Raw genomic sequence first — 25989 nt, 5'->3', positions numbered from 1 at the left:
GCGGCTGAGGACTCCAGATTCATCAACCAAGAAGAGAAGGACTAAGAATTGGTGGCCAGGAGCAGACTTGCAGAATGTGCCCTTTGGAGATGTAAATTATTATATATGCCTGAGTGGGTTTTTTTGTTTGTGTGTTTTTTAAAACGCTAAAGTAGATAGAAATACTGTTAACTGATGGTACATGGAGGGGGTTATAATCAATGTAATGAAACAAGGTATATGATTTGTTGAATGTAAAACTGATGACATGCCCTGTAAAGTTTTACTCAACCCACAATAAAAACCTTAAACAAACAAACAAAAAAAGAAGACGATGAAAGGAATATCACAGTCACTGTACCAAAAATAATTGATTGATGTTCATCATTTCAAGAGGAAGCATATGATCAAGAACCGATAGTACTGAAGGAAGACGTAAAAGCTACACTGAAGGCATTGGCAAGAAACAAGGTCCCAGGTCCCAGGAACTGACAAGATTTCAGTTGAAATGTTTTCATTCATACTAATGCAGTGCTAAAGGCGCTACATGCCAAGAAATTTGGAAGACAGCTACCTGGCCAAATGATTGGAAGAGACCCATTCCAGAGAAAGGTGACCCGATAGAATGTGGACATTGTCGAACAATATCATTACTATCACATGCAAGTAAAATTTTCATGAAGATAATTCAAAAATGGTTGCAGCAGTATATGGACGGAACTGCCAAAAATTCAAACTGGATGCAGCGGAATAGAGATATCATTGCTGACATCAGATAGATCTTGGCTGAAAGCAGAGAATACAGAAAGATGCTTGCCTGTGCTTTTTTGATGATGCAAAGGCTTCCAATTGCATGGGTCATCATAAATTATGGATAACATTGTGGAGAATGAGTATTCCAGAACACTTAATTGTGTTCATGAGGAACTTGTACAAAGATCAAGAGGCAGTTGTTTGAGCAGAATAAAGGGAATACTGCATGGGTTATAGTCAGGAAAGGTGTGCACTGGGGTTGTATCCTTTCACCATGTTGTTGTTGTTAAGTGCTATCAAGTCAGTTACGACTCATAGCAACCCTGTATAGGGTTTCCGAGGAGCAACTGGTGAGCTTGAACTGCCGACCTTACAGTTCTTACAATCTAGCACATTAAACCACAACGCCACACCAGGACTCATCACTCAATGCCAAAACAATGATCTGAGAAGTTGGATTATATAAAGAAGAATGTGGTGTCAGGATTGGAAGAGGTCTCATCAACCTGGGAAATGCAGTAGACACAACCTTGCTTGCTGGAAGTTAAAAGGACTCGAAATACTCACTGATAATGATCAAAGACTACACCTTTCAATATAGATTGCACCTAAATGTAAAGAAAACAAAGATCCTCACCACAGGACTAATAAATAACATCATGATAAATAGAGAAACCTCTTTAAAGTGTTCAAGAGCAAAAATACCAGTTTGTGGGCTAATAAGATGTGCTTGATTCATGCCATGGTATTTTCAACTTTCAATAGCCTCATATTCATATGAAAGTTGGACAATGCATAAAGAAGACCATAGAAGAATTGATGCATTTAAGGTATGGCATTCAGGAGAATATTAAAAGTACCATGGACTGCCAAAAGAACAAATAAATCTATATTGGAAGAAGTACAACCTGAATGTTCCTTAGAAGCTTGCATGAAGAGACTTCATCTCTCATACTTCAAACATATTATCAGGAAGGACCAGTCCTTGGAGAAGAGCATCATGCTTAGTGAAATGGAGGGTTCGTGAAAAAGATGAAGACTCCCCCCAATAAGATGGATTGGCACAGTGGCAACAGCAGTGGGCTTAAACATAACAACAATTGTGAGGATGTCGCAGGACCAGGCAGTGTTTCATTCTATGAATCAGAACTGATTTGACAGCTCCTAAAATAAAGTCTCCTCATTCACTGGTGAAGAGCCCTGGTGGCACAGTGCTTAAGTGCTCAATTGTTATTGGCAAGGTCAATAGTTTAATGATCCCACAAGAGAAAAGAGTTGGAGATCTAGTCCCATAAAGATTACAGGCTAGGAAACCTGTGATGGAGTGAATTGTTTACTATGTCTCTTCTAGCCATAGATTTTGTACCTATATCCTGGCATTTTTGTGAAGATTAAATTTGCTAACATATGCAAAACACTGATAACAATGCCTGGCAGATACTGAAAAAAAAAATCAATAAGTCTTAAGACCAACACCCAAACCAGTTGCATGCAGTTGATTCATTTCTGAGTTACAGCAACCGCATGTGTTACAGAGTAGGACTGTTCCATAGGGTTTTCTTGGCTGTAGTTTTAATGGAAGAAGAGTACCAGGAGTTTCTTCCAGTGGTGTCGCTCGGTGTGATCAAACCTCCAACCTTTAGGATGTAGTTGAGTGCAAACCATTTATATCAGCCAATGATTTTCCCATAAGTATGAGCCATTTTCTATTTAGGAACCCTGCTGGCATAGTGGGTTAAGCATTGGGCTGCTAACCTCAAGGTCAGCAGTTCAAACCCATCAGCAGCTCAGCAGGAGAAAAATGGCATTGTCTGCTCTCTTAAACGCGTACAATCTTGGACACACTTAGGGGCAGTTCTATACTGTCCTGTAGGGTCCTATGAGTCGGGATCTACTTAGCAGCAGTGAGATAGAACCAATATGGCTTTTTGGCCCCCTTGCTTTTCTGGATTTTTCAGATCAGCTTTTGTTTGTTTGTTTGTTTCCTTGTGGCATTAAGGGGACCATCAGTGGTTCAGTGGTGTTGTTGACTAGGGGAGACTTTGTCTCTCTACTTAGGATGTATATTTCAGGAAGGACTAGTCTTTGGAGAATTATATTATGCCTAACAAAGTAAAGGGTCCATGTAAAAGAGGAAGACTCCCAACAAGATGGATTGGCATAGTGGCAGCAGCATTAGGCTCAAGTTTAACAATCTGAGGCTGACTTAGAACCAGGCATTGTTTCATTCTGTTGTGCATAGGGTTGATATGAGTTGTAACTGACTGGAAGATGCCTAACAACAATAACAACATGTGTCAGAATTGACTGGATGACAGTAGGTCTGGGTTTGGGGGTTTACATGTATTTAAAAAATTTGAAATCACATGTTTAATAGCACCAGGACAAAAAATTTAAAGATGTTTATAATGTTGTTGTTGTTGTTAGGTACCATCAAGATGGTACCGACTCACAGCGATCCTGGGCCATCCTCACTACTGTTACCGCACTTGAGTCCATCGATGTTGCCACTTGGCCAATCCATCTCGTTGGAGGTCTTACTCTTTTTCTCTGACCCTCCATCTTACCAAACATGATATCCTTCTCCAGCGACTCTGTTCCCTCCTGAAAATAGTCCAAAGTATGAGAGATGAAGTTTGGCCATCTTGGCCTCCAAGGAGCACTCTGGCTGCACTTCTTCCAAAATGGATCTATTGGTTCTTTTGGCAGCCCATGGCACTTTCAATATTCTCCTCCAACACCATAACTCAAAGGCATCAATTTGTCTATGGTCTTCCTTGTTTACTGTCCAGCTTTCACATGCATATGAGGTTATTGAAAATACCATGGTTTGAGTCAGGTGCACCTTCGTCCTCAAGCTGACATCTTTGCTCTTCAACACTTTAAAAAGGTCTTGTGCAGAAGATTTGCCTAATGTAATACATCATTTGATTTCTTGACTGTTGCTTCCGTGAGTGTTGATAGTTGATCCAACAAGAACAAAGTCCTTGACAACTTCAATCTTTTCTCCATTGATAAGAATGTTGTTTATTGGTCTAGTGGTGAGGATTTTCATTTTCTTTTTAAAATTTTCTTGGGTGAGGAAAGTAAATTAAGGAAAAAGGAGAAAGATTTAATATTTTATAAATTTCTGAACATTTCAAAACTTATCATGTACAATTTGATTCCCATATAAAATGGTCATTTAAAAATTAGGTTTTAAAGTTCAAACAGCAGAAGAAAAATTAAAGGGAAAGTTTCTTTTTTCTTTCCTTAATTTTCCTCCCTTCCCCCTGCCCCCTTTTTCCTTTTTCAAGAAAAAGATCTGAGGGTGGGGGTGGGAGAGTCTCTTTACTCATTTTGGAACCTTTTGCTGCAAGCAAGTCTGTACAGTACAGTTACCAAAGCAATGTCAAGACCATGTAATGAGAGAGGGTAAGTGTGGTGTACAGGCAGGAAGCTGCTGACAGGGGATTAACAATGTAAATGAATAGGGGTCTTTTTAACTGGGAAAAGTAAATTAATTATGCTACAAGGAAGAATGCCTGGACAACCTCCTTCCAAAAAGATTACACTCAAGAAAACTGTATGCAGCCATTCTACTCTGTAACACAAGGGTTGACCAGGAGTCAGAATCCACTTGCTGGCAGCTGGCTATATATGGTGCCCTTTCTAAAGTGGTTATACTAGCAGTTCTGCCATCTGTTGTTATAAGGGAGCTGCATTGTAATAAGATCTTCCCGACCACACACATTTCTTTTTGCTCGCATGGATATGTGATTTATCTCCTAGTATATCCCAGGAGTCCTGGTGTGGCGCTGTGGGTTAGTGCACCAGACTGCAAAGTCATTTGAACTGCAAGGATGGCAGTTCAAGCTCACCAGCTGCTCCTTGGAAACCCTACACAGGGTTGCTATGGGTCAGAATCGACTTGACGGCACTTAACAACAACAACATCCCAGCCTTTGTAACACTGTACTGAGCCATGTCAAAACAGTTCCACTGCATTAAAGTTGTTGTTGTTGTTGGTGTACCTTGGAGTCAGTTCAGTCTAATAGCGACCCTGCATTTCCGAGGCTGTAAATCTTTATGTTTGCAGAAAGTCTCATCTTTCTGCCACGGAACAGCTGGTAGTTTCAAACTGCTGACCTTGAGGTTAGCAACCTGACTTATAACCACTATATTGCCAGAGTAAAGTTAGCCAAGATATTTCTCATCTGTGAAACCAGAAACATGTCTTTCTTTTCTTTAAGTGCAACTTGAAACCCTGGGTTCATCCAGACCCTTCCAGACAATGACTTCTCCCAAAGCATCACAAATATTTGCTGCTTAAATAAATCGATTCTTGTCAGACAGAGTAAAGTATTTGCCCATTCTTCTTTGATTACGGCTTCAGTTTCAGGAAAGATTCCATTTTTATCCCTTTTTTTTTTCCCTGCAGGTACAATCCTTGGGTTTACTCTCCGACCCTATAAAATGAGCTACCGGGAAGTAAAGTACTTCGCCTTTCCTGGGGAGCTCCTGATGAGGATGTTACAGATGCTGGTATTACCTCTCATCATCTCCAGTCTTGTCACAGGTACCCCCTGCAGCTGTTTTGAAGTGTGCTTCTTGCAAAAAGATCCCTTAGAAAAACAAACGCTTTAGGTTTCTGCTGGATGCATGCTCCGTTCTAAAAAAAAAAAAAGAAAGAAAAGAAAAAAGTCCCTTCAAAATGATGGAAAGGGGGCTTTAGTAATGCATGAATGATTATAACACTCATATTTTACCAATCACAAGAGGAAACGGATTTTAAACAGCCACGTAATCTGGTCTTGCCTCACTATGAAAGAGGTGCCTTGCTAAACACTACACAACCAGCCTTCTCTGACCATAGTGATGGAGTTGACAACAGCGTACAACAGGTCTGTTTTCTCACCCTCTTATCCCACCCAGATAACATCTGGTTGGACAACCTATTAGCTATTGATGCAAGAATGCTTGTTCTCAGAGCCACCAGGACTTGAGCGGGAGCCTTCTTGGAAGCCTCATCAAGAGGTAATGCCACCATACACTCACCAATTCTGATGCCACCAACACTTTATCTTTTTCCGGTATACCCGCATGATCTCATTTCCTTCTCCAGTTGCCCACTCCTCGTCCCCGTTACCTTTTGTGCTGGTGGGAGAATGGGGAGGGGGGTGGGTGATTTTTCTATCTGGATGTGTCATCTGAACACTTGAATTTTTAATTGAGTGGAAGCTTGCAGTATAGGACTCTGTTTTCTGTGACTGGCAGGTGGTTTACACCTGCCTGGGAAAAGGTTAAAGAGTCATTTGGGTATGTGATTGGTGGCTATAATGCAACCACAAAGTTGCAGGACATTGTTACTGTGCATTCCTTCCTGCAAATTCTTTTCCTTCTCCACAGCGCATCTCTGCCTTAGAGAAAGCATGCCCATAGACATTGTTTCCGCAAGGTGGTTTCTGGGTTTATAGCTAAAGCCCGGAATTCAGGTGTGATGGCCTGCTCTCATTCCACCCTTAGCTCACCATCTCCCTAGAAGCAGACCACATTGTTTTTATGTGAGCTGGCTTCTGAACATCCTTTCCCCCAGGGGGTTCTCAAGGATACTTGTAATCTCCTTTGGAGATCTCTGTGTAATCAGATTTTTGTAGTATAACCCAAAAGTCATGAGCAAGATGCCTTTTATATCCCATGGAGGGCTAGTCGTTACTTGGATAGAAATTATTTTAGTTTTTTCCTCTATGCCTTGCAGATCTCTGCTGGCTTCCACTTGTCCAGGACCTTAAACAAGTTATTGCACATACGCAAACTCCCATTGGAGGATGAATTGCTCATAAAATCATCATACAGACAAGTTGAACTGGGATCCTTGATTATGAAACTGGCCTGGTCCATGGCTGACTAGGGAAAATCATAGCAACAATGATTCTTATCAGAGAAACGATGTTAAATGCTGTTACATAAGGGAACGTCCTCATTTCACTACTCATATCTGCTGTTTTTATGGGGGACCAAGTTCTTTGCAGAAAGCATTTATAGGGCAGAACCCATATATTTTTACTAGTGGATCAATGAATCCCTCGTCATCCCTGCTGAACTGAGAGCTGTGGTTTTTCTAGGTTAAGGACTCGTACAGAGCTGTCCTGAATTTATTTATGCTATGAATCGGGCTGCGAACCTTAAGGTCAGCAGTTCGAAACTACCAGCCGCTCTGCGGGAGAAAGATGAGGCTTTCTACTCCCGTAAGGATTTACACCCTCGGGGCTGGTGTTTAGAGGTGTCTGCTTTCTGGCTATTGTGTTGAAGACCCCCTGTATTGCTCTTTAAAAGAGGTCAGACAAAGCTCTCAATCAGTAGCATTAAAGAAATTATGATGTCCTAGTTGAAATGACCTTGAACTTGTAGCACTTCCTAGGACTTTGTGATACTTGATACTTCAGTTTTATTGAAAGAGTAAGAGCATTACTTGAAAAATAGTAATTTTGTAGAAAGAATACTGATGCAATCTCTTTTCCTGGGTAAAAAGAAATGTGTAGGCCCACTTGGAGAAAGTATTGTCTTTTATAATATTGTTGTTAAAGAGAGGGGACTTCTAAGGTGCAAACAACCAGCATATAATGAGCTTTTAAAATGCAAACTAATTGATAGTTGGATGGCCTGCCTTTTGGGACCACTAACAGATTCTCAACTTTTATCCAGGACTGTTAAAACAAGGAGCCTGAGGGGGTATAATTTAGTTAACCAGCAACATTTAAAAATTTTTTAATGTCAAAGAAGTGATATCCAAGCTAGACAGTAATTTAGGTACTTATGATCATCCAGAATGAATGATTCCATGTGAATCTCCAGGAGGGAGAGAGAAGAAAATTTGCAAATGACACACAATCCTGGAGAATCCCTGTGTGTAATGAGGGATGTTACTGGAGACTATGTTGCCAAAAGAGAGAACAAAGTCAGGTTTCATCATTTTGGAACAGAAAAGGAAGCTCAAATGCCTCCAGTGGGCAGGCAAGTGACTTATACAAATGAAACTGCCATTGTGGGCTACGTGTGTGTGTGTGTGTGTGTGGGTGTACTGAGTGATAGTTTACATGGGAGAACATTGGGTTTCATATTCATCGTTTCACTGCAATGATTCCAATCTCCTCCGTGAATCATCATTCACCAGTATTTGTTTCTATTCCCTCTGTTGTTTTGTTCTACTTTGTTTGTTTGGGGAGATGTACACAGAAACACTCAGGAATATGTAATCATTTAAACAACCAAAGGACACATTCTGCAAGTCTGCCTCCTGGCTGCCAGCACACAGCCTTTCTTTTTCCATGAGTGTGGAGTCCTCAGCTGCTCTCTCTTTCCATGTCTTCATCTCTGCCTCCATCTCTGGTGTCACTGTTTGTTTAGATAGGGTCCTGCATTCCGCTCATGCTCTTCTCCCTTGATGGTCCTAGGGTCCTCTGTTACTGAACTATAAGATTAACTACTCCCCTCTTTATGTTACAAAACTTCTACCTTTATAATTGTGACACTCGCATTAGTCACGATAATAATTACTTACTATTGAATCATAAGAATCTTATCGCCATCTCCTTTCACCAGACTCGTGTAGACAAGATGAAAACTATACAGTGGGGACTCTATCTCCCCCACATACACTCTGAAACTAAACTCCTGCTTGACACTTGTTAGCCAGTCACTTCATGCCTTTATAGGCCCTTCATTTTAGGTAGACAATGTCTGAGTTTGCAGGATACTTTTTGTTTTCCTACTTTGATATTCATGGATTCAAAGAAATATGTCTCTTCAGCAGGAATAGTAACAGGGACATGTGGAATGAAAGCTGCACCTGAGTCAGCTGCAGAATAGTGTGGACAAAGGTAGGCAAGGAAACAACATAAATTGAAAAACTCAAGACTTAGGGTGCTTGAGTCATTTGTTGTCCTATAGCAGGGTTGAGGAACCTTTTATCTGCCAAAATTTATAGCATCATTCATGAGCCATACAAAATTATCAACCAAAAATTGTTGTTGGTGCTAAGTGTCATTGAATTGGTTCTGACTCATAGTGAACCTGTATAGGATTTCTGAGGAGTGACTGGTGGGTTTGAACCACCAACCCTGCAGCTTAAACCAACCTTGTGGTTCAGCACGTTACCTACAATGCTACACCAGGACTCTACTTAAAAATTAACCTGCTATATTTGATCAAACATTTAATTAACTCACTCCTGACTTTTGGTGTGGCATTGTAGAGTCAGCACTGGACTGTGAACCAAAAGGCTACCAGGCAAAACCCACCAGCCACTTCTTGGAAACTCTATACAGAGCTGCTATGAGTTGGAATCAACTTGACTCCACTAAACAACAACAATGTGATGGCTGTACTGTGGTTGCCTTGGCAGGGCCAAACGAAATGATTTTGCAGTGCTTATATGGCTGGTGAAGGAGCTCTGGTAGCGTAGCTGTTACGAATCGGGCTGCGAACCTTAAGGTCAGCGGTTCGAAACTACCAGCCGCTCCGCGGGAGAAAGATGAGGCTTTCTACTCCTGTAAAGATTTACACCCTCGGAAACCCTGTACAGGGTCGCTATGGGTCGGACCCGACTCGATGGCACTTAACAACAACAATAACAACATATGGCTGGTGGGCCAGAAGTTCCCCACCCCAGCCATATGGGAACACAGGTCAAATCTTCCCAATTTTCAAGATAATCCAGACATCCAATTTTCTCAGGAACCTCCAGATATTTAAATGTTAAAAAATCTTCATTTCACTAATCAACAATGGTTAGGTTCCAAAGACCATGTCCTTATGCAAAAACCAGTGTTATGTAAAAATGGAGGATGACCACATCAGATCACGAAATGGAAGTTGAGTACACCATTACACAACTGCCAAATTACATCATTATACAATTGCATTACACACTACACAACTGACAAATTACACCAGTGCATAACTGTCAAATTATGTCTTTATATAACTACTAAATCACTAAGAATCATGACCCAGCCAAATCGGCTTACAACCTTAACCATCATCACAGCCAGCGTTACTCTCACCTAACACTTCAGCATTTGTTACTCCCAAATGTATGCCATTAATGCACAAAGTGGTCAGATAGCAGATTTTTTTTTACTATTGCCATAAATGCAAAGTGTCAGACAACAAGGTAGTTGATAAATGAGGAGCAGATGCACAATTAAAAGAAACAAAAACACTGTCAGTCAAATAAAACCTTTTTGCAGACCTCATCCAGCTATTGGCTTATCAAGATTGCAGCTCCAGTGTGAAGGTTGGTGCTATTAATTCTAAGGAAAGGCATTGTCGGGCTACGACTGGGTTCCATACGTTGTCTTATTCAGCCATTAACAGTTCTGTGCCAGTGCTTGATGAATAAGATGGAGTCAGCTACTGAAACACCACATTTATTGCCAGCTAAACAAACAGCGATTGGGAAACGTCTTCTCTCCATCTTCTGGGAATAGCGAAGTTGTGTCATAGCTCTACCAGTCTCTTCTGCACGAGTCAGAAACACCAGAATAAGAACTCAGAGGTCATGGGCCCATAGAAAACTTTTCCCAATGGGAAAATACCCGACAGACAGTGCTCTTAAGTTCAAAGGCCACAGGTTCTTTGTAGACAGAAATCGAGATAAATGAAACCCTTGTTATTTTTCTTGGACTAGGCATTCTGCTCCAGGAGATTCTAGGAAACATACTTTATGTTTAATTGTAATACTCTTAAACACTGAGATGTCTAAGTCAAGTCTTTGAATTTGAAACACTTGTGTTTGTGAGTCATGTTCCCTTTTCCCTAACTTTGAAACCCCAATCGTTTTTTTTTTTAATATTGTTAGTGTGTATTAGCATTCTAGAAGCTTCCAGAGAGAAGCTGGAAGTAAGCCTAGTGGCTAGATTTGGATTCAAGTGCCTTTTCTTTTTTCTTCTGAACAAGAAGGATATGTCTGTGCCAACACACCACATAATAAAACAGGGATTCGGAGCCTGTTTCTATTGATTTCGTCAAGATAGGCAGCCAAATTAAACATTTCATGCCAAAAAATAGGAATTGGTTTGACTGGTTTCACCTGATTAAACTCACTGGATAATAATCAAATTCCATTTCAGGTTGTACAGACACAGCCATCATCTCTTACTTATTGCTGAATCGTTTTGGAAAACTAGTGCTTTCTTCTTTCTCACTCTAAACATGTTCCTCCTCATTCATTTACTTCATGGGACAACCTTGGTGTCTCCATAGTTTTGAGGAAGAACCAATAGCAACAGTAAAAGTAGCAACAGTGTCTAGGGCCTACTGGATGCAGGATGGGAAAAGGAATGTTCATATTTTAACAAATATGTATTGAGCTCTTACTATGTCAGGCCCTGAACCTAGGGATACACAAATATAAAGAAATAAAGGGGTGCTGAGGAGGAGCTTCCCTGCACCTCTTAAATCCTACACCACACAGTATCTGTAAGTGAATTTCCATTCCAATTCTAACCACAAAAGAGTAAGGCTCTCAACAAGAAAGAGGCAATTTGATTGATTTTAAGGACATGATCCCAAATCTGATTTTTGTAGAGTCACAAGGTCTCCATCCCAAAGTCATCTAGTTCAGAATTCTCCAATATAAGTGCTACTCCAATAATCACTTACTAAAAACTTCCTTTAAATCAATATAATTTTCTTCCAGTGTTTTCAAATCATTACCACAAAAATAGAAATGAAAAAGATAATAAATTATATTGTTGTTGTTAAGTGCTGTTGAGTTGGTTCTACTCATAGCAACCCTGTGTGGGGTTTCTGAAGAGTGGCTGGTGGGTTTGAACCACCAACTTTGTGGTTAGTAGTCCAGTGATTACCCTACAGCACCTAGATTGATATTGTTGTCAAAAAAAAGCTCTGAGAGCCTTACACCTGCACTGTCAATGTTAAAAAAAAAAAAAAAAGACGGGGTGGAATTGGAAAATGTTAAATCAATTCATCAGTTACCTATGGGTTGATTCTGCCCTCGTGTGTGTCAGAATAGAACCGTTCTCCGTACAGTTTTCAATGGACGATTTTGGGAAAGTTGATCACCAGCCTTTTTCCTGAGTCACTTCTGGGTAGACTCAAATCTCCAGTCTTTCGCAGATCTGGGTTTTAACAATCTGTACCACCCAGGGACTCCAGCAAATGTTAAAGAGGTGTAAATACACAGGAGCACCAAAATGAGACTTTCCCTTTTCTGTAACCCGAAAGATTGAAAAAGAATCTAAAAGAATGACTTTCTCATTATATGACGTAAGGTTAACTATGGCGGGGTTTGTGTATTACCAGAACCACTTTATTACCTCACTTTGGGAAATACTGATCTAGTCCAATCAATTATCTGATATTTGAATTCCTGGAGTATCCCTTCAAAGGGTTTCTACATATCTACCTGAACATTTGCAAGGACTAGAGAGAGATGTTTTGGTACCCATTTGTCCTGAGCAAAGATCTAACAATTCTTTTTTGTATCCATAATGAAACAAACAAGGAGCTCTGGTAGCGTAGTGGTTATGAATCGGGCTGCGAACCTTAAGGTCAGCGGTTCGAAACTACCAGCCGCTCCGCGGGGAGAACGATGAGGCTTTCTACTCCCGTAAAGATTTACACCCTCGGAAACCCTGTACAGGGTCGCTATGGGTCGGAACCGACTCGATGGCACTTAACAACATAACAACAAATGAAACAAACAAGCAAAAACAAGGAAAAAACAAAGCACCTGCTCGGCTGTGATCCCTCCTCCGTGTGAGAAGTTCCATAGTGTCATATGTCACCAGGCCAACTGCCTTGAAAATATGTAGACCAATGAATTCAGTGGAACATGACATGTTACTATAGTTGAAGCCAACTAGTTGGGATCACCAGCAAGGGGCTCATAACCTAGGGAAAAAATATAGAAGTAAAAACAATAATGTTGTGTCTCAAAGCATGGCCTTGAGGTTTCAGAAAAAGAAAAGTGGACTAAAGTTTTGTCATTTCATTTAACATGAGCAAGCAAAGAAATGAACTGCATAACTCTTCATGCTTGGGCATGTGAAGAGTTTGTTGGACTTGCAAAAATGATAGCTAAAATCACTTAAGAAAACTTCAATATTTTAAACCATTCATCAGCATGGCTCTAGTGACTAGCTAAGGCCTCTTGAAACTATTGTAAGCACATACGTATGAGAAACGGGACTGAAGACTTCTTCTCTTGCCCTGTTGTTGTGCGATGCTGCTGAATCAGTTCTGACTCATAGCCACGCTGTGTATAACACTGCCCAGTTCTGCACCGTTATCACACTCACTGCCGTGTTTGAGCTCATTGTTGGAGCCACTCTGTCAATCCATCTCATTAAGGGTCTTCCTCTTTTTCAGTGACCCTCTACTTTTCCAAGTCTCCAGGGACTGATTCCTCCTGATAACACACCCAAAGTAATGAAACCAAGTCTCACCACCCTTGCTTCTGACTGTACTTTTTCCAAGATAAATTTGTTCATTCTTCTGGCAGTCCACAGGACCTTCAAAATCGTTTGCCAGCACTATAATTCAAATACATCAGTTCTTCTTCAGACTTCTTTATTTATTGTTCAGCTTTCAGATGCATGTGAGGTCATTGAAAATACCATAGCTTGCTTCAGGGCACCTTAGTCCTCAAAGTTACATCTTTGCTTTTGAATATTTTAAAGAGGTCTTGTGCAACAGATCTCTCCAATGCAATACACATTTGATTTCTTCACTGATGCTTCACTGATGCTTCCCCTACACATACATTTTATTAAAGAGAATTCCTCCTTGGAGAGAGGTTTCTCTGGACCTTCCTTTCATTCTCTGTAAAATGGGGGTAATAATGGTACTGTAAGAGGCACCCTGATGGCGCAGTAGTTAAGCACTCAACTGTTAATGGAAAATTCAGTGGCTCAAACCCACCAGCTTCTCTATGGGAAAAGGATGTGACAGTCTGCTTTCCTAAAGATTTACATTCTTTGAACCCCTATGAGGCAGTTCTATTCTGTCAAAATTGACTCAACAGCAACCAGAGTGTAGGCAGATAATGGTTTCTGTGTCATAAGGTTTTGTGAGGATTTATACCTGGTAGAGATGCTAAAGCAAGTGCAAGAAATGAGGAGGTACAAGAGCTGAACAGAAAATGTCAAGGATCAGCTCAAGAAGATAAAGCCAAATATTACAATAAAATGTGCAAAGATTTGGGATCAGAAAACCAAAAGGGAACAACATGCTCAGCATTTCTAAAGCTGGGAGGAACTTAAGAAAAAATTCAAGCCTTGACTTTGGTTATTGAAGGATTCTCTAGACAAATTATTGAATGATGCAGAAAGCATCAAAAGAAGATGGAAGGAATACACAGAGTCACTGTACCAAGAGGAAATGGTTGATGTTCAACCATTTCAAGAGGCAGCATATTATCAAGAGCCAATGCTACTCAAGGAAGAAGTCCAAGGTGCAATGAAGTCATTGGCAAAGAACAAGGCACTAGGAATTGATGTAATAAAATTTTAAATCTTTCAAGAAAGTGAGGCAGCACTGGAGGTACTCACTCATCTCTGCCAAGAAATTTGGAAGACAATTATCTGGCCGACTGATTAGAAGAGATACGTATCTGTGCCCATTCAAAGAGAGGTGACCTAACGGAATGTGGAGATCATCGAACAAAATATCTTCAATATCCCATGCGAGTAAAGTTTTACTAAAAGTCATACAGAAATGGCTACAATCATACATTGATAGAGAACTTCCAGAGGTTCAAGCTGGATTCAGAAGAGGCCGTGGAACGAGAGATATCATTGCTGATGTCCGATGGATCTTGGCTGAAAGCAGATAATATCAGAAAGATGTTTAACTGTGCTTTATTGACTACACAAAGGCTTCCAATTGTATGGATCATGACAAGCTATAGACAACATTGCGAAGTATGTGTATTCCAGAACACTTAATTGTGCTCATGAGGAATCTGTACATGGACAGTTATCAAACAGAGCATGGAAACACTGAATGGTTTAAAATTAAGAAAGGTGTGTGACAGGGTTGTATTCTTTCACCATACTTACTCAACCTGTATGCTGAGCAAATAATCTGAGAAGCTGGGTTATATGAAGAAAAATGTGGCATCAGGATTGGAGGAAGACACATTAACTCATCTGCGATATGCAGATATTACAAACTTCCTTGCTGAAAGTGAAGAAGACTTAAAATACTTACTGATGAAGATAAAAGAGCACAGCCTTCAGTATGGATTGCATCTCAATGCAAAGAAAACAAAAATCCTCACCACTGGGCCAAAACAACATTCTTATCAATGGGGGAAAGATTGAAGTTGTCAAGGACTTCATTCTTCTTGGATCAACCATCAACACCGATGGAAGCAGCAGTCAAGAAATCAAAGGACGTGTTGCATTAGGCAAATCTGCTGCCCAAGGCCTTTTTAAAGTGTTGAAGACCAGAGATGTCAGCTTGAGGACTAAGGTGCGCCTGACCCAAGTCATGGTATTTTCAATAACCTCATATGCATGCAAAATCTGGACAATGAATAAAGAAGACCATAGAAGAGTTGATGTTTTTGAGTTATGGTGTTGGAGGAGAATATTGAAAATGCCATGGACTGCCTAAAGAACCAAGAGATCTGTGTTGGAAGAAGTGCAGCCAGAGTGCTCCTTGGAGTCCAGGATGGCCAAACTTCTTCTCTCATACTTCAGACATATCAGGATGAACCAGTTGCTAGAGAAGGGTATCATGCTATTAGTGTGTAGGGTCAGATAAAAAGAGGAAGCAAGATGGACTGGCAAAGTGGCAGTATCAGTGGGCTCAAGTGTGGCAATGATAGTGAGGTTGGCCCAAGATTGGGCAATGATTCATTCTGTTGTGCATAAGGTCACTATGAATCAGTATTTACTCAATGGCACCTAACAATAACAACATACTTGTCACATAGTACGTGCTCAATCTTTGACAACTATTTGCAATAAGGAGTCCCTGGGTTGTATAAATAGTTAGCATGTGTAGCTGCTAACTGGAAGGTTAGAGTTGGAGGCTAACCAGAGGAATGCCTGGCAAGCTACTTCTGCCATTGAAATTCCTAAGCAGTTCTACTCTAACACACATGGGGTTGCCATGAGTCACAATCAACATGACAACAGCAATCATTAGTTTATAGTAAAAGCAGGGTTTTTCATCATGTCTGAATAGCCAATATTCTGGTGCCATCTGACAGTGTTTCACTGCTATTCATGAAGTTTCCAGTGGCTAATCGATTAATTCAGAAATAGTCCACCTCTCCTTCTTCCGAGTCTGTCTTCATCTGGAAGCTCAGCTGAAATCTATCCACCATGGGTGACTCTGAAGTCATTCAAAATACTGGTGACAAAGCTTCCAGCACCTCAGCAACGTGCAGCCACCACAGGACCACGAGTGGTGGGTTAATAAAGGAAACAAGGGGTTTTCCCCTAGCAGCCCACGTTGTATAATAAAGCTTTAGAGTAAGAAGAGAGAGCTTCTTCAGTCAAGGGACATATAACTAAACCTCCAGATTAATGAAGTAACAACATGGGAACCAGAGGGAATTCCTTCCTCACCATTGCAAGGAATGGCTTTCTGCCCTGCAGGATGGGATGAGATTACCCTTATCACAGCGGCACAATTCTAAATATTATCATTGGTTATGCAACTGCCCAGTCTTTCCTGAGAAACTCAGCCCCAGTGTATCTCACCCTGGATTTCTTGGGGCAACAAATTCCACAAGCTGCTTTTAACACTGTGAACAGAGCCTCTCCAGCGAACCAAAAGTTCGGACAAATGGAGTCTCTGTCTCAACACTTGGGTGGCCTGTCAGCAAGCCAGCCTTAAACCTGCTCATTTGAAGTCAACAGGCTGATTTTGCTTGATATGCTCTCCGGGGCTGTTTGCAAGCATATGCGAAGGAGGAACAAGTAGTGCCCGTCTTGAAGATGGATATAATGAGACAAACCCATCTGTGAGGTGAAATTAAAAAAAACAACCTGACTTTTTTGTATCAGGTAATTTCAATTTGTGTGTGTGTGTGTGGATTTGAATTTTTGAAGAGATGTAGGCAAAGTCATTTAAGTCTAGCTGTCCCAGACATGAACAGTATTCTTTCCATTACAGACAGCTTTTGTTGAAGCCTTTTATGTGCCCGGTACTTTTCTAGTGCCCAAGGATTCCAAAATGAACACAAGGCTCTTGTCTTCAAAGAGTTCAGGGTCTTGTTGGTGGATAAATTCATAACTGTAGTGTCACTGAGTTCATGATGACACTGGAACTGTGAGACCAATGGGAATAAAGAAGAGAATGAGTAACGTGATTGTCCTTCTGCCCGCACCTCACCAGTACATCTACTCCGTATTTATAGACTACCTCATTATTCAACATCTCGCATTTATAGCAATAGTAAAAAATTTTAATTATTCAACTATACTGTGCATGGGGTCACTATGAGTCAGTTTGAAAGAAAGGAAATTTTTTAAAGAAAACATAAAAATATGATTTTAAAAAAATACTAATTTAATTCTACTATTTACCCAAATCTCCTCCAGTCCATTGTGGGAGGTGTTAGAAATGGATGCTTTTTTCCTGTTGACGTGATCATGGTTTTCAGGAGTGTAAGCTGCCCGGTGAACTCTGACTTGGAGATTTGAGGTTGAGGACTGGAGGGAGACTTCTGGAGTGAGTGAGGCACCATCTTGCTGAGTTCTGAAGTGCTCAATCTGAAAGTCAGATTATGTGATATGGGAAATAGTGTCTTGAGTTATTTCATTAAGTCTGAAACAGGCCTTGAGAATTGATGCTTCTTTATAGTTCTCTAGGTGATTCTACTGTGCATCCAGGGTTGAGAGCCACTGCTTTACTGTTTTCCTAGAGTTATTCTTTGTTTTCTAGTCCCCTGATGACACCATTTCATTTCAGGCTTTTGATAGTTTAGATACCCATCTCCCAGAAAGCCTTCCCTGGCTTGCCCTTGGCCCCTGCTAATGCATCCACCCAGAATCAAAGGTTCACTTCCATCTCCTAATAGTGCACCACAATGTCACTTGTCCGTCTTCTCACAAAAGTTTCATGAAGGTATTGTGTCTTTACATGGCATCTTCTTTGCATTGCCTAAAGAATAAAATCTGAATTCTTAGCAAAGAAAACCTTTGCAGCCTTCATAATTCACTTGACCAGATTTGTGGTCTTTGTTTCCCCAACAGAACCTCTGTTCCCTCCTTCAATTTCCTAAGACCCTTAGCACTTAGTTCTTCCCTTTACTATGTTCCCCTCTTGAAACTACCTCTTCCCCTTTTAGCTCTGTAGTTAAACATACTTCAGTTCGTGTTCATTCTCCATCCAGCTTAGCCTTCAACACTTCCATTAAGTTGTCCCAACTTGTTCCAGCTGAGCATAAGGATCCCTTCCCTCGTCTGCTGAAGTACGATCACAGCTCTTAGTCATACATAACCAGGACACACTGCTTCATATTTGATGAACTTGTATACAAATGTATAATCCTCCAAACTAAATGGGACCATGTTTTATAGACTTTTGCAGCTTCATATCAAAACCAAAAGCGCACTGCCAGAGAGTTGATTCTGAGTTATGACAATTCTATATAGCGTTTCTGAGACTGTAACCTTTGACAGGAACAGACATCTCGTCTTTCTCCCACAGAGTAGCTGGTGGGTTTGACCCACTGACCTTGCAATTAGCAGTCTAACACCTAACAGCTTTTTATGGCTTCATAGCACTTAGCAAAGAGTTCACCCTATGGTACTGTTGGGTAAGCACTCGACAGCAAAGTCAGACTGAGCCACAAAGTTGATGATTCAAACTCATCAGCTGCTCTTCAGAAAGCCTATATAGGGTTGCTATGAGTCGGAAACAACTAGTTGGCACTTAACAACAACAACTTCACAACATACCTTCTTGTTTTCATTACAAAAGCAACACACGTTGTAATAAAAATGACAAATGAATATCAACGTATTCCATTGTATTTCACTGTGTGCCATTGTAAAGACCTCTTTGTCTGCCTTAAAGCCAAATAACAGACAGAAGCAATACTGCCATCACAAGACTTCCGGTGACAGTCATGGATTGTAAGTCCCCATCCAACAGTACCCTTTCTTCCTTGTGTTCAGTGCTTACTAAGTATTTTGTGATATGCAAAAAGGTGTTGGGGCAGTGGTGTTCACTGTTGTAAGACTGAGCTGTCGAAATGACCCATACAAATCGGAGTCTGAGTAGAATCTAGGTTCCTAAGTCTTATACTTCTGCAAATCCATCCCACCAGGCCAAAGAGCTTCACTTAGCTTCTCTCTGGAGAAGAGCCTTACAATAATCTCTAACCCTAGGCTGGAAGCTGTTGTACTACCTCAGGATTGCCCTCACTCTACTAACACAACAACACACACACTGCCAATGCCACACTGCTGCTCTCAGATTTCCACTCTAGACATCTTCATATGACAAAATATGTTCTGTGGAAACATGCTTGAGTTTTGCCGTTTTGTATCTATTTGCTCTCTTATACTGTTGCTTGGGTTTCCATCTGGGCTTCAGAAGAGAAGAAACTTTCCCTAAAAGGAACATCCTTGTATTAAGGTGGCCAGTATTGCAGCTGTGTTATCTGGGGGGTAGGGGGGGGGGTGGATAACCAAACAATTCAGAAGAAGCTGTTGACTAATCATTTAGGAGTCCAGGTGTGGCACTGTAGAATAAACACTGGACTGCTAACTGTATAGTTAGCTGTTCAAACCCACCAGCCACTCCTCAGGAACCCTATACAGGGCCGCTTAGAGTCAGAGCCAAGTTGATGAAATTTAGCAGTACTAACAAATCCTGAATAATATAGATACCATTTTAACAGACCAGATCTAGGAACCCAGCAATGATTGGTATGCTTCTTATGGAATTTTCTGAGGTTTTAAGTCTTTGAGGGAACACAAAGCCTCATCTTTCTCCTGCGGAGCAGCTGGTGAGCTTGAATTTCAGACCTTGTGGTTCAGTGCTTATCCTATGGAGCCACCATGTGTGTGTGTGTGTGTGTGTGTACATATATATACTACACACACATAACATACAATCTTATTTCACTAACAGTGCTCCTGAGCACCTTTCTCCATTCATGACCCCATGTGTCTATCACCACTGGATTATTTTGAAACAAATACAAGGTATTTCATTCCAAAGAACCCTTTAAAAAACAAACTTTAAAAAGGAGTAATATTTCAACATGATTTTAACCTGTTTTATGTTTTTTACATGCTCCCGCCACACCAAGAGTTGTTAGTCACTTGAAAGAACTATTGCTAATCAAGTTCTTTCCTCAGATTCTATTTATGGTACAAGCTCTGCATCAGTGCTTTTTATGGATTACTAGGACTTTTGGTTGTGAGACTGTCATATGTATCTAATAGGAGATGCAGCAATGCAATGCTTGTGCTGTGTGTCGGGACACTTTTTCCTGTAGCACAATACGTGAGTGTGTACACATGGTCATGTACCTTTGTATGTTTTTTTTATTTCCCTCCAAAGTCCTCCCCATTCTGAAAAAATACTTTAATCTGGAAGTACTGCTAATGTTGGTAGCTTTTCTTTTTATTAATTTAAAACTATTCAAGAATTTGGTTTTGTACTTTAAGGTTTCTCAACTAGATTATTTCAGGTTGAGGCACAATTTGAATGCATTGATTTTAAGGCTTCTATGCTAAGAGGTAATGCTTCTGTATTTTTGTGCTGACATCATGAAGACATATTGCAAACTTTTCTTAAAGTATATTATTTGGTGTTGTTAAGTGCCGTCGAGTTGGTTCCGACTCATAGAGACCTTGTATAAGGTTTCCAAGGAGCAGCTGGTGAGTTTGAACTGTCGACCTTGAGCTTCAAACCAACCTTTCAGTCCAGCACATTAATCCACAATGCCACACTAGGAGAGTGATACCTAAAATACAAATATCCTTATTATCAGTTATTATATGCTAAATATTTAAAAGAAAAAGTCATAGAAAAATCAGTAGCTTCTATACTGCAGTCTTGATATATATATATATGTCTTGGGAGCCTATGCTTAATGATATATCTGAAAGCATTCCTTTGGCATGAACTCAAAGTTCATTTTAGAGTTAGACATTAATGTAGTAGTTTTCATGTATTTAGAAATAACGAACTGAAACTTCATAATGTTTTCTTTGGTACCTTAAAAAATGTTTATTTATTGAATTCTGTAATATGAAATAGAAACACATTTACTATGAGAAAATCTTCCTTCTGCATTATAAGAGGAACACAGTGAGTATATTTCTATACACAATTGAACTAAGCATGATAGACAATTTCAATTTTCTAGCATCATTCACCACCACTTGTGTGTCAGTTTGTCATACTGTGGTGGCTTGGAGTTGCTGTAATTTTGGAAGCTATGCCACAGGTATTTTAAATACCAGCAGGGTCACCCACGGTGGACAGGTTTCAGCAAAGCTTCCAGACTAAGACAGACTAGGAAGAAAGAGAGATGGTCTACTTCTGAATATTTAGTCACTAAATATTAGTAGCAGTGGGACACTGTCAGATAGCACCTGAATACTGAATATTGAAACATGATGAAGAGCACAAGAATATTGTCAGATTTAATGCTGGAAATTAAGCCCCTCAGGTTGGAAGGCACTCAAAATAAGGTTGGGGTAGAGCTACCTTTCAAAGTAGAGCTGACCGTGATGATGGAAAAGGAGGAGAGCTTTTAGGACCTTCATTTGCTGATGGGGCACAACTCAAAATGAGGAGAAATAACTGTAAACACCCATCAATAATTGGAACTTGGAATGTAGGAAATATTAATCTAGGAAAATTGAAAGTTGTCAAAATGAAATGGTCCTGTTGTTGTTGTTAGGTGCCATCGAGTCGGAACCAACTCATAGCAACCCCATGCATAGCAGAATGAAACAATGTCTGATCCCAAGCCAACCTCACTACCACTGCCACACTTGAGTCCATCAATGCTGCCACCTGGCCAATCCATCTCATTGGGGGTTTTCCTCTTTTTCTCCGACCCTCCACCTTACCATGCATGATATCCTTCTCCAGTGACTGTTCTCTCCTGACAATATGTCCAAAGTATGAGAGACGAAGTTTGGCCATTTTGGCCTCCAAGGAGCACTCTGGTTGCACTTCTTCCAAAACAGATCTATTGGTTCTTTTGGCAGTCCATGGCACTTTCAGTATTCTCCTCCAACACCACAACTCAAAGGCATCAATTCTTCTACGATCTTCCTTATTATTCACTGCCCAGCTTTCGCATCCATATGAGGTTATTAAACACCATGGCTTGGGTCAGGCGTACCTTAGTCCTCAAGCTGACATCTTAGCTCTTCAACACTTTAAAATGGTCCTAGGCAACCTCTAATCGACTTAGGTGGACTCCTGATGTGGCACTGTAGGATCGGCACTGGACTGTAAACCACAAGGTTGGCAGTTCAAACCCACCAGCTGCTCCTCAGAAACCCTTTACAGGATTGCTATGAGTCAAAACAGATTCAACGTTCTGTCTCTATAATTTGCCTATTCTAGATATTTTCTACAAGTGGAATCACACATTTATGGTCTTTCGTGACTGGCTTCTGTCACAGCCACGTTTTCAGGGTTCGTCCATGTTGTAGTATGTATCAGTGCTTCATCTGTTGTTGTTGTGAAGTGCTGTCAAGTCAGATCCAACTCATAGTAACCCTCTATAGTGTTTCTGAGGAGCAGCTGGTGTGTTTGAACTGCTGACTTTGTAGTTCACAGTTCAGTGCTGATCTTACAGTGCCCTGTTTCATTGTATGAATATTAAACAGTTTATTTTTCCATTCATCAGTTGATGAACACTGGAGCATTTCTGTTTGGGGCCTATTATGAGTAATGGTATGAACGTTTATATATAAGTTTTTGTGTAAACATATACTTTCATTTCTTACCCTTTGGGTACATACTTAGAAATGGAGTAGCTGGCTGATTTGATAACCATGTTTAGCCATTTGAGGGATGCTCAAGATTGCTTTTACAAAATTGCTGCACAATTTTATATTCTAAATTTTTGCTCAGTATCCGAGCATTTGAATTCCTCCTCCATATCCTTGTCAACACTTAGGAGCCCTAGCGGTGCTATGAGTTAGGCACTGGACTGGGCTGCTAACTGAAAGGCCAGTGGTTCAGTCTCTATGTGGGAAAGATTTACAGTTAGAACCGACTCATTGTCAGTGGGGTGGGTTTGGTTGGGTTTAGTGGGTGTGAAATAGTATTAAATTGTGTGTGTTTTTTTTTAATTTGCATTTCCCTGATGGCTAATGACAATGTGGGCTCCTGGTGTGGCGCTGTGGATCAAAACTGGACTGTAAACAACAAGGTTGGCAGTTTAAACCCACTGGTTGCTCCTCAGAAACCCTATGCAGGATTGCTATGAGTCCGAACTGGCTCGACAGAACTGAACAACAATGATAGTGTGCATGTTTCACATGCTTGCTTATTGCCCATTTGTGTATCTTCTTTGGAGAAATGTCTGTTCAGATCTTTAGTCCATTTTTAAAGTTGGGGTAGTCATTTTTTTATTATTGATTTGTAATAATTCTTCATATCATAAGATTGGGCTTCTTAAAATCTCTGGACATTAAGCTACATACAGTAGTGACTGGACAGCTATTATCAATCATAGTGACCATCACTGAGAAGGATTCTGTACTCTGGTTTAGACCTACTAGAAATAAACACGGCTAAATGCTGTACAAAGTATAATGCAAATAATAAACTGCAGTGCATTTGCTTTCTATCTGATTTGAAAACCGCTGACCTGGGATTGTAGTTTGTAATGGAAAGAATTACAATGACCATATTATTCAGTATGATTATAAATGACCTGAACAGAATTTTCAGTAACAAAGCCATTCCGTAAACTGAGCTGGACCAGGAGACTGAAGCGGTCCCTAAAACCCACTTCATACCAGTGAGATCTGTATCAGCACTCCAGCCTCGCAGCCCACATTCCTTGGATGGTGATCCACTATGCAATCCAGAGGTCACCCTGCTTTTGTCTATGGCTTCTTCCACCTCCACACTCATCCCCACCCACCTCTTAGGACAAACACAGAAACAGCAGGGGCGGAGGAATGTCTAACTTAAAGAGATAGGTGATCACTGACCCCTCACTTACAAAGATACCTGATCACGGAATTGACAAGCTGTATAACTCAAGTATTTGTATTACTTGTCTCTGAAGTAAAGTCCAGGCTAAAGGAGTTCTTGTTGTTACTATGTGCCGTGGAGTTGGTTCCAACTTATAGCGACCCTATACAGGGTTACCGAGGCTGTAAATCTTTACGGGAACAGAAAGCCTCATCTTTCTCCCACGGAACAGCTGGTAGTTTTGAACTGCTGACCTTGTGGTTCACAGCCCTATTCATAACCACTACGCTACCAGAGCTCCTTAGGCTAAAGGAGAAAGCTGTTTAACTCAGAACCAGTGCAGGATGATGAAAGTCTTGTATGAAAACTAGAACTGTGGTAGGTGAGGTTGATTAACAAGGATGCCCTTTTCAAAAGAACTGACATTAAAACCCTGTTATTAGGTGCCATTGAGTTGGTTCTGACTTAGTGACCCTATGCAGAGAACAAAACACTGCCCAGTCCAGCGTTATCCTGACAATTTTTGTTACCCTTGAGCCCATTGCTGTTGCCACTGTGTCAATCCATCTGTTGGAAGGCTGCCTCTTTTGCTGACCTTCTACTTTAACAAGCATAATGTCATTAGCTTAATAGCATTCCCAAAGTGTGAGAAACAAAGTCTCACCATCCTGACTTCTACAGATCATTCTAACTGTACTTCGTCCAATGCAGATTAGTTTGTTCTTTTGGTTGTTGTTGTTGTTAGGTGCCACCAAGTTGGTACTGACCCATAGTGACCTTATGCACAGCAGAACAAAACACTGCCCGGTCCTGGGCCAGCCTCACTATTGTTGCCACACTTGAGTCCATCGAAGCTGTCACTTGGCCAATCCGTCTCGTTGGGGGTCTTCCTCTTTTTCTCTGACCCTCCACCTTACCAAACATGATATCCTTCTCCAGCGACTGCTCCCTCCTGACAATATGTCCAAAGTATGAGAGATGAAGTTTGGCCATCTTGGCCTCTAAACAGCGCTCTGGCTGCACTTCTTCCAGAATGGATCTATTGGTTCTTTTGACAGACCATGGCACTTACAATATTCTCCTCTTTTGGTACTCCATGGTATTTACAATATTCTTTTCTGACTCCATAACTCAAATACCATCAATTCTTTTATAGTCTTCCTTATTCATTGTCCAACTTTCACATGCATAGTGACTATTGAAAATACTACGACTTGAGTCAGGTGCACCTTAGTCCTCAAACTGACATCTTTGCTCTTGAACATTTTAAAGAGGCCTTGTGCAGCAGATTTGCCTAAACCAGTACATTGACTTCTTGGCTGCTACTTCCATGAGTGCTGATTGTGAATCCAAGTAAAATGAAATCTTTGACAACGTCAATCTTTTCTCCATTTATCATGATGATGTTTATTAGTCCACTTTTTTTTTTTTAACATTGAAGTGCAATCCATACTGAAGGCTATTGTCTTTGATCTTCATCAGTAAGTATATACTTACTTTCAGCAAGCAAGAGTATATCATCTGCATTTTGTAGGCCATTAATTACTCTTTCTCCAGTCCTGCTCCTCAGATTATTTGCTCAGCATACAGAATGAACAAGTATGGTGAAAAGATACAGCTTTAGCACACACCTTTCCTGATTTTAAAACATTCAGCAAGCATTCGACTCATGTAACAACATGTTATGTGTTATGTGCCATCAAGCCAATTTTAACTCATAGCAACCCTGTCTAGAGTTTCCAAGAGTGACTGGTGGGCTTGAACTATTGGCCTTGTGGTTGCCAGTCCAATGCTTATCTTACAGCACCACATCATAGGGTTTCCAAGGAGCTGCTGATGGGATTGATCTGCTAACCTTGCAGTTAGTAGTCCAGGACTTACCGTACAGTGCCACACTGGGACTCCAAAGCAGCCTGGGCAACTCTAAGATGAGTTCTACTTTCTCTGATCGGATTTCTAAGAGTTGAAATAGACTTGACAGCACAGAACAGCAACAATAAACAGTGCAAGCGTGTTGCTGCGTTGATGTTGATATCCTCTTACAGATATATGATTAGCATATTACAAGTCAATAAGTCACGTAATTACAAGGTATTCTTT

The 25989-nt window shown here is 40.6% G+C and overlaps 1 protein-coding gene across 2 annotated transcripts in view; it reads left to right on the top strand.

Moving 5' to 3' along the window:
• The window catches only part of SLC1A3 (solute carrier family 1 (glial high affinity glutamate transporter), member 3), a 138073-nt gene that overhangs the window by 42478 nt on the left and 69606 nt on the right, over positions 1-25989 (top strand). For both annotated transcript variants that reach the window (XM_006876544.1, XM_006876545.1), the window contains exon 2: positions 5153-5290. In XM_006876544.1, coding sequence (XP_006876606.1) covers positions 5153-5290 — 138 coding nt within the window. The remainder of the gene's footprint in view (positions 1-5152; positions 5291-25989) is intronic.

This window comes from Chrysochloris asiatica, unplaced genomic scaffold (assembly GCF_000296735.1).
Source record: "Chrysochloris asiatica unplaced genomic scaffold, ChrAsi1.0 scaffold00390, whole genome shotgun sequence".
NCBI classification, from domain to species: Eukaryota; Metazoa; Chordata; class Mammalia; order Afrosoricida; family Chrysochloridae; genus Chrysochloris; species Chrysochloris asiatica.
This window is presented reverse-complemented; position numbering and strand designations above follow the sequence as displayed.